General features: G+C 46.8%; 1 protein-coding gene across 2 annotated transcripts in view; it reads right to left on the minus strand.

Moving 5' to 3' along the window:
* LOC110072186 (tumor necrosis factor receptor superfamily member 10A) overlaps positions 1-4,218 on the minus strand; it is a 29,462-nt gene extending 25,244 nt beyond the window's left edge. Inside the window, exon 1 of one of the 2 annotated variants that reach the window (XM_072979074.2) lies at positions 3,944-4,218. In XM_072979074.2, the coding sequence (XP_072835175.2) occupies positions 3,944-4,003 (60 nt within the window). In that variant the 5' untranslated portion in view covers positions 4,004-4,218. Of the gene's footprint in view, positions 1-606; positions 723-3,943 lie in introns of those variants that run through there. The other variant, XM_078379672.1, reaches the window with a different exon arrangement.
* Positions 4,219-9,536: the final 5,318 nt, after the last annotated feature.

Consider the following 9,536-nt stretch of genomic DNA (forward strand, 5'->3'; position numbering starts at 1 on the left):
GTAAGTGTTGATTTATCACAAGATGGTAAGAATTTCATGGACTGGGATGGTAACCAACAAAGAAATACTAAAGCAAATGAATAAAGACAAAGAAATTATTAAACCCATAAAATGCAGAACGTGAGCATAATCAGATCAGACAATGAGAAATTAAAAGTCCAACCTGTTAAAGCTGATGTTTCAAGATAAATAAACAGGGAAAAACGTTAAGAAAGGAACACTGTTTCAGTTAAAACTCTGGAAAACTAACTGGGTGGAGCCAAACGCCATTGTTTAGAGCTAGCACAGCTAAGTGGGGGGTGGCCATGATGACATCAAGCCCGCTGTGGGAGAGGAACAACAAGAGGAGGAGGGAATTATTTCCTCCCCTCTCCCCCCCCCCCCCGCCCACCAAGCAAGCCTTTCAATCTTTCTCTCTAAATATCAGAAGAAATCCAGGAATTATTTAGATACACCTGGCCTTCACTTGGAAGTTCAAAGAAGCACTTTGCTCCGACTGGGTCTAGAATTGATTAAGAGTGCAATCTTTGCATGTTAGCTCAGAAGTAAATCCCGCCCTGTTTGCTAAGCTTACTTTTAAAATACTAGCACCAAGACAGACATGACCTTTCCAAGTACTTCCAGCAACATCTGTGATTGTAGCACAGTGGCTTCCGGAACACAAGATTTTTATTGTCTCAATCAGCCAAACAAACCAGAGGAGAAGCAGCATGCTTGAGGTCCCGCGCCCGAGCTAGATGGCATTTCGTCTCAGTGCTGGATCTCCTCAGTTTATCACACTGTTCCTATAGCCACAGGGCTTTTAGATCTGAAGTAAGGCCCAAGCAGTTTAACTAGCAGCCAATTGCTAGGGCCAAAGGTTATGCTGATTTTCAACAGATGATTACTGCAGTTACAGGACAACAATCTGTTGTTGTCAGAAACCAGCCTCACTAGACTTTCACAAGTTTGCTTTGTTAAGATCATTGCAAATCATAATTTTTTTAAAAGATTGATTTTATTAACTGTTTTTAATATCACTTCTTTAATTCCTTTTAAATATTTGTATATTTACCTTCTTAGTTTTTAAAGACTGTCTTTTTAATTGTTGTGAGCTGACTCGGGTCCCTTAAAGAGAAAAGTGGGGTAAATATTTTAAAGAAAATAAAAAATAAGTAAATAACTCAGCTAACACTCAGGTTAACACTTCTATGTGAAAGAGACAGATAAATGAATAAAGCTGAAAGAGAAATGAGTAAACTTAAAACCACAGTTAGTGATAGACAATGGAGCAATTAAGCCAGTCACAATATTAAAGCACAGTAAAATTAGGAGCAATTTTACTAAATCTCAGTAAAAAAATGCAACTAAAAATTAAATATAACATGCCCTTTGTTTTGTCCCTCTCTTTAATTCCAACCAGACACTAATTTGACCCACAAATTTATTTTTTTAAGTTAGCCACACAATGCCTACCAGCTTCATACAACCAATAATAAATATTGAAATAACATGCAATGATAGAAATCACCAGAAGACAAACGGTGTTATTTTAGCCACCACAATGACAGAGTGAACAGAATGCCATGAACAATCCCAGGACAATGATAAGTCAAGCAGATGATTGCTGCTGTTGCTGTTATGCGAGGTCAAGTCAGAACCAAATTGTGACACTACTATGGCTTTCAAGGTAAGAGAGATCAATGAAGGGTGATTTTATCAGTTCCGTTCCCTGAATGAATTTTCATGGCTAAGCACGGATTCAAACCCAAGCCTTCAGAGTCGTAGCCCATCACTCTACCTACTACTAGACTGGGTATCTCCAACAATATACAGTATCTCAAAACCCCTATTAGGGACACCATTCAGTCATAAGCCATTTATTCGAGAGAATACCCTGTGTCTCTACTACAGGTGCATAAAGTAACAGGATCTTATGGTACCTAAAAAGGATAAACATGTAAACAGGTTTTCAAACAGAACTCATTCCAAACTGATAAGCTGCAGAGCGTGAAAATTTCTCTTTCTCTCTTTAAAACCACATCTACTGAAGTGTATTTAGAACTGGAGTTTTAGAGTTATAAAGATGGGTTTAAAGCAGGGCACAGAAAAGGGAAGAGAAGAAGATGGGAGATATTTTAGTAACACAAGTTACTACTGTACAAAACGCTGGTAAGGCCACATCTAGAGTACTGCACACAGTTCTGGTCGCCACAACTCAACAATGACATTGTGGGACTGGGAAAAGTGCAGGAGAGACTCAGATGATGACTGGAATTGATTACCTCCCTTATGAGGAAAGGCTATAGCATTTGGGGCTCTTTAGTCTAGAGAAAAGGCGCCTGAGGGGAAACATGATTGAAACATATAAAAATGATGCAGGGGATGGATAAAAGTATTGCCCTCTCACACAATACTACAACCAGGGAGAACAAGTGTTGGGAGAGCAAGAACAGACAAAAGAAAATATTTCTTGACCCATCGTGCTGTTAGCCTGTGGAACTCCTTGCCACCGGATGTGGTGATGGCACCTGGCCTAGATGCCTTTCAAAGGGGATTGGACAGCTTCCTGGAGGAAAAAATCCATTGCAGGTTAGAAGCCATGATGGGGATGTATCATCTCCAGGCTTAGAAGGGACCTCAAAACACCAGACACAGGGAAGATCTCTCCTTGTCTCCTGTGCTCCCGGAGGCATCTGCTGGGGCCACTGGGAGATCCAGGAAGCTGGACTACCTGGGCCCTTGGCCTGATCCAGCAAGGCTGTTCTTGGGTTAAGTTTTAGTTGAAAGGGTGTAAAGCTGTCATCCTCAATTGTTGCATCATGAGGGGCGGGAAAAGGGAACGGGAAAACGAGGCTGGAGCGAAAAGGGAGCCGTGACACCGCCTCCGGACTTCGGCCCCCTCCTGATGGGAGTTTCCAATACGGCCTCACGTTGTTTCCTAAGCTTTCTTCCCTCCTTTATTTGAAAACAGGACTTAGAACACGTGGATGAGAACGCAACGTCAGAATCTGCGAAACACCGAAGCGGCTGCCCTGCGGATCTAGGCGCAGGCCTCCCCACGAAGCCAAAGCTCGCCCCGATCCTAACCAGGCCTCCTCGGGAGCAAGGCCCCTCCGATCCAGTCGGGAGTCCCCCGCCCCGCCCAAGCGTCACAGCAGGCGAGGACCGCATCTCGCACCGCCGCCGGCGCCCCCCGAGACCCGACCTCGCCAAGACGCGCCCCGCGGAACGCAGCGCCGCTTCCCCCTCGACACGCGTCCGCGCCGCTTCCCGGCACGCGTTCTGTTACAGTCCGTGTGAATGGGTTTGACCCTTGAAAGCCGGTGCCGCTTCGACTTCATCTTTCCCGTTTCTTTTCGGCCGGCATTTTCTCCCCGAATGGAGAGGGCGGCCAGACGCTCTTTGCCCGGGCATGTTCCCGCATCTGCGACCGGGAAGAGGGGGCAGGAAAGCGAGGCACGAGGGGTGGGTGGGCAAGGGGGACGAAAGACCTCCAAAAACACGAGTGCGCCCTTCTTTCCTCACGACCCCCGAACCCCTCCACCTCGGCTCCTTCAGCCCCCCTTTCCCAAAGGCCGGCTCTTTCCCCCCCCGCTTTGGCTGCCTTCTCTTCCCCCCTTCCCGACCCGCCCTCTCTCTTCTCCCCGGCCCTTGGGAAGCCAGTGCGCGGGGTGCGCTGGGAGGGAGCCCCCCCCTCCACCCTCTCCCCCTCCCGCCACGCACCCGAGAACCTCCGCAGAGGGTGGGAGAGGCGGGCTGGCGAAAGGGAAAAGGAAACCGGGGGGGGGGGGGCGCACGGCGTTTTTAAAGCACGCGCTTCCAACGGGGCCGCAGCGCTCCCGACTGCGCTCGCCTCGCCCTGGACCAGCAGCGGCAGGAAGGATTTGGGGGGGGGGGAGAAGGAGACCCCCCCCTCAAGGCGAGACGGAGAAACCGGAGGAGGAAACCTTTTCACACTTACTTTTGGGACGCCAAAAGAGATCCAGGCGGCCAGGAAGACAAGCATCCACTTGGTGTTCATCTTGGCGGCGAGCAAGCAAACAACCGGATCCGTCCCGGAGCCTGGTTTCTCTCCTCCCTCCCAAGAAAGTCAAAGTTTTCCCCTCCGCAGGCGCTGTCTGTTCTCCCCGTGTCACCGAGAGCGCAAGATCGTCCGTCCGGGTAGCAAGACGCGTCCTCCTTCCTCCGCACCCCACCCGCGGAATCCAGGTTGGAAGCGCGGCGCCAGAGGCTGCGTTTAAGAGAGCCGGGCCGGGGATCCCCGGGGCTCCGCCTCCGCCTGGGCGGAACCTGCGCAGGTGAGCGCTCCGGCCCCGGACGGGCTGGAATTTCCCCCGGCGGGCGCTGGAAGAGACGGACCGGAGCGGCGGAGCGGGGACGCAGTGCTCGCCCAGTTGCAGCCTGTTGGGAAAAAGGGGTCTGTGCGCTAGGGACGTCTTTTCCGCGCGTAAAGAGAGAGCCTTGGCCACCCCACCTGTGGCAACATTTAAACATTTAAAAAAACCGAGACCCCGGTTGGGTCACAAAAAAAAAAAAAAAACTTTCTCAAAACTTTGGGAGCAGGGCCGGGAGGAGAGGCTTGTCATTAATGTATGAACAATTCCATAGAACTGTAACATAAAGAAGCGACTGTTGGCACTTCGCTTGCAGTGAGGTCTGAAAAATAAACCTTCACGTCGCTTCGTCCTGCATCCCTCATTTCCCCCAGGCGGAGTTTGGGGAACTTAACTTTTCAAAACAAGATTCGCCACCCAACACGCACAGCCGCTGGGATTTTGGGAGTTAAAAGGGTTGAGAAGTAATTTCTCAAACCTTGCCAAAGGTAACAAAGGGTGACGTTGAAGAAGCGGCAAAAGATTTTGATTCTCCTTGCTCGCCTAGAACTATTAAAGGAAAAGGAAAAGGGGCCCGCGACGAACGCGTGGCCTCCGAAAATCCTTCCCCCCCCCCATAAATTCATCCTGCCACCCAAACGTCGGTCTTGTTAATTCGCTCAGTGTTGTTTACATGATTGCATCAATCTCGGTTACTGTTGTTGTCAACTGCAGGGGGCCTCCGGGCATATATATTCTGCACCCATTTAAACATTAATTGAGGAATCACATATAGTGCTTTTATATATACAGTATATAATTTTTTGTTGCTTTCTCTGCTCCTTAAAGCTGCAGGTAGGTGTGTGCTTTGAACTACAAGTTGCCATTTATTTTTTATTTTGCGAGACATCCCTCCCAATAAAGGGGTGTGTGCCTGGCTCTTAGGCTATGAGGCAAAGTCATGTGCAGCCTAGAATTGAAGCATGAAGGCTGTGGCAGGCAGTTACTGTTGCCACGGCTTCTGCCATCATTCCCAGCTGACAGGTGGATGCTGGCCTGTGTGCAGATGTGAGGCCATCAAAGATACCCACAGACCAACTCGGGCCTATAGATTTCTGGAGTTTTCCCTGACAACTTGACTAGGAGTACTTACACAATAAGCACCCTCCCTTAAAAACAAAACAAACAAAACAAAACCTATTCCCTGACCACATTTATTTTGGCCCAAAATATCCTTAAATTGACAACCTACTACAGTTTGTTGGTGCTTATTATTAGGTGTTTATCATGTTGCTTCCAAAGCAGGGTCAGTTTCTGAAGTGTATGAAATATTCAAGAGTGGTTTACCACTGCCACACACACATTCCACCACCACCACCCCTGAGTTTCCATGGACAAGCAGGGATTTGAACCCGGGTCTCATGAATCCCAGTCAGACACTCTACCCAAAAAGCCACAGGATGCCATTTGGAAACATTCCCCCCCCCCCCCAAATAACCTTACTTGAAAAATTAAAAAATGATGCAGATTTCTAATAAGCCATCCTAGACATACTTTCTAGGAAATAAAAGTTGCTCCTGTTGCTGGAACAGACCAACAGGGCTGTCATCATTAGAAGTGTCTTGAAAACAAATCCCAACAAATTAACTGCTGAGTGAGACTGAGCCCTAAATCTTCCCAGTTAAGGTCCTTTGTTTTAACAAAGACATTTAAAGAGGCATTTGTTTGCTCTGCAGCAATTAGCAGTTGACCTGATAATGACAAGGGTCTATTAAAACACATCACTTATAATTCTCTCCTAATCAGACTAGAATGAAAGGTGAAATTACAGGTTGAAAAACCTGGCCAGCTGTTTTTTTTCTCAAAGTGCAGGAAGCACAGGGTAAAATGTGTGTAGGCATCCTTCAGTCTCAAGAGACTCTGAACAGAGGTCTTGGAACAGCCTGTAGTGTGGATGTGAAGGCCAATTCGAGAGTGACCATCCCTTCCACACTGAAGACAGATACAATCTGTCCCCTGTCCAGCTCCCTGATTTTGCTGGTTTTAGGACTGCCTCTTTGCCTCGGCCTGCTGGACAAGGGCCTCTTCAAATTGGGAGAGGCCGTGATGCACTTTGATCCCTGCTTTCCTTTTGCTAAGGCTTAGCAAGTGGAGGGGAAAGCAGGGATCAAAGCCCTGCAGGATCACTTTGATCCCTGCTTTCCCCTCCACTTGTTTTTGTTCTCTCCTCAGCTTACTTCCGTGTATCAGATGACCCTCAATTTTTAGTCTAAAGATTTTAGACAAAAGTATAGTCTTATACACAGAAAAATATGGTATTTTGCTATCTCTTTGAGAATACATATTTTGCTATCTATTGGCAGCATGCAGAAGCTTCGTGCTGGGCTTGCAGCTAGTGGAAAGAGTAAGCATTCTGGAAATAGGTGAAAATAGCTTTCCCTTGTTTGTGTCATAGGAAACCCAGTTAGGACTAGTGCTGGAAGAAAAGACCATTGAACTTTTTTAAGGGAGTCTCTACAGCTGGCTTCCAAGTATACAAGTTGGCCAGGCAGCTATTATGCATATATGTTTTGTACAGACCATCTATAGTTTGGAAAGGAATGAACTGCAAAATAAATAACTGCAGAGGGAGGAGGATTCTACGGTATTTTGTTTTTCTCCATTCATGTTATGCAAAAGAGCTGATTCATATATTGTGTACATAATGTTATACACATAAACTTCCTCAAAATTACTCATTTTTTATCCCACAAGTCTTGCAAAAATGCTTCAACCTGTGCTCACATAGGTTGAGAAAAACACAAAGTCATATCAATGTGAGTCATCAGAGATGACGCACACTTAAAAAAAAAAAACCCAGCTCATCTAGTGCCCTATGGAAGTTGGCTGAATAGCTCAGTGGTCTGGGTACCTGGCTGTGGAGCCGAAGGTTGGGAATTTGATTCAGCTACTTGGGAGGAGAGCCAGCCTGGGTGTCCTTGGGCAAGCCGCACAGTCCCAGGGCGCCTCCAGTGGAAGGAAGTGGTAAAGCACCTCTGAGTATTCTCTAGCTGCAAAATCCTGAAAAAGGGTGAACAGAAGTCAGAACTGACTTGACGGCATAGGATTATTATTATTCAATGAGAGACATATTTCTTAGTCACTGCTGTCAACTAAGATGGCCGCATAAAAAGGAGAAGAAGGATGCTGCACCTTTAATAGTTGTGTGAGAGTTCATGGTTGTGCAAACTACAGCTTGCTAAAATGTCCTCTAGCCCAGCCATTCTCAAACTTTTTTTTAAAAACCATGGCCACAAACACAATAGGGATGTGGTAGCGCAAACCGCAGAAGCCTCTGTGCTGCAAGGTCAGAAGACCTGCAGTCGTAAGATCGAATCCACGTGACGGAGTCAGCGCCCGTTGCTTGTCCCAGCTCCCGCCAACCTAGCAGTTCGAAAGCATGCAAAATGCAAAAATGCGAGTAGATAAATTGGTACCACCTCCATGGGAAGGTAAGCGGCATTCTGTATCTAGTCACACTGGCCACGTGACCACGGAGGATTGTCTGTGGACAAACGCTAGCCCTATGGGTTGGAAACGGAGATGAGCACTGCCGCCTAGAGTCGGACACGACTGGACAAATTATCGAGGGGAACCTTTTCCTTTACAAACACAATGTGAAAGAAATACTGGGATTGTATAAGTCAGATAAGGATCCTTAGAAGGTGGTGTGTGAAGAATGGGTTCCAGCCTGTGGCCTCCTTCTGATGTTCCAGGGGCCCTCCGGTGAGTCATTAACGATACAGAAACCATGTCTTTCCTTTCAAGTGGCTGCCATAGTCCCAGAACTTGAAAAGGGAATGCTAGACTCGTTCCACCTCTGACAGGCCTCCTTCAGCATATGTTTTTAAAAGTTTATTTATTTATTGGGACATGTGGGTGTTTGCTTTGGCTACTTTTGCTTCTAAAGTAGGTTTTGATTTTGTGTATGCCATTATTTGTACTGTCCTTTTATACTGATATATTTTAATGGCCGGATGTTGTTATGTTATTTGCATTTTGCCATTAGCCACCTAGATAATTATTTTAGTGGAGAGATGCAAAATACATGTAAGCCAGGCAGACAGTTTCAAACCCCTCTCTTTATGGTCAGGAGGACAGAGAGAGAGGGGAAAGAGAGAGGCTTGTAAAGCTGTCTGCCTCACAATTTAATAATGAAAGACTTAAAGCAATTAACTATTTGTTGTTCTTGGGGGTGGGGAATCTGCTGTCTGAGGCAACTGCTTCATTCTTCTTCCTAAAAGGAGCCGCCCTGTTCACGGAGAATGGAAAGTCAGCCGGTGGCCTTAATAATGTCACCATATCAAGCCTGCTACAATGAACTTCATATAAATGATCACTTCAGTCAATAATGGATTATTATACTTACCTGGTTATATGGGGGACGTGGTGGCGCTGCGGGCTAAACCGCAGAAGCCTGTGCTGCAGGGTCAGAAGACCAAGCAGTCGTAAGATCGAATCCACGCGACGGAGTGAGCTCCCGTCGCTTGTCCCAGCTCCCGCCAACCTAGCGGTTCGAAAGCATGCAGATGCGAGTAGATTAATAGGGACCACCTTGGTGGGAAGGTAACAGCGTTCTGTGTCTAAGTCGCACTGGCCATGTGACCACGGAAGATTTGTCTTTGGACAAACGCTGGCTCGATGGCTTGGAAACGGGGATGAGCACCGCCCCCTAGAGTCGAACACGACTGGACAAAAATTGTCAAGGGGAACCTTTACCTTTTTAAGGATTGCTAAATTAGCATTAGAGAAAAGGAATTTTTTTAACTCCCTCTCAGAATTGATGTGTTTAGAACTACTGATTTATATCTGTTGTATTAATTCTGCCTATCCTATTTTATCTCAACTGTATTGTTATTCTGTTCTGTGTCCTTCTCTCTCTGTCTCAGTCCCTCCATCTCTTTGGCATTTAAGAAAATGGCCTGAGTGTCTTTTGCCCCGTGAACTGAACACCTTTTCTTCCTGAGAACCACAGAACCAGTGGGAGCAACTCTGGTTCTCTAGGCCAGTGATCCTCAACCTTGGGCCCCCAGATGTTCTTGGACTACAACTCCCAGAAGCCTTCACCACCACCTCTTCTGGCCAGGATTTCTGGGAGTTGAAGTCCAAGAACATCTGGAGGCCCAAGGTTGGGGACCCCTGCTCTAGGCCACATACAGGGTTATGTTGTTGTTGATCTGAAAAAGCCTTGTCTTTTGATCA

Source organism: Pogona vitticeps, chromosome 8, assembly GCF_051106095.1.
Source record: "Pogona vitticeps strain Pit_001003342236 chromosome 8, PviZW2.1, whole genome shotgun sequence".
NCBI lineage: Eukaryota > Metazoa > Chordata > Lepidosauria > Squamata > Agamidae > Pogona > Pogona vitticeps.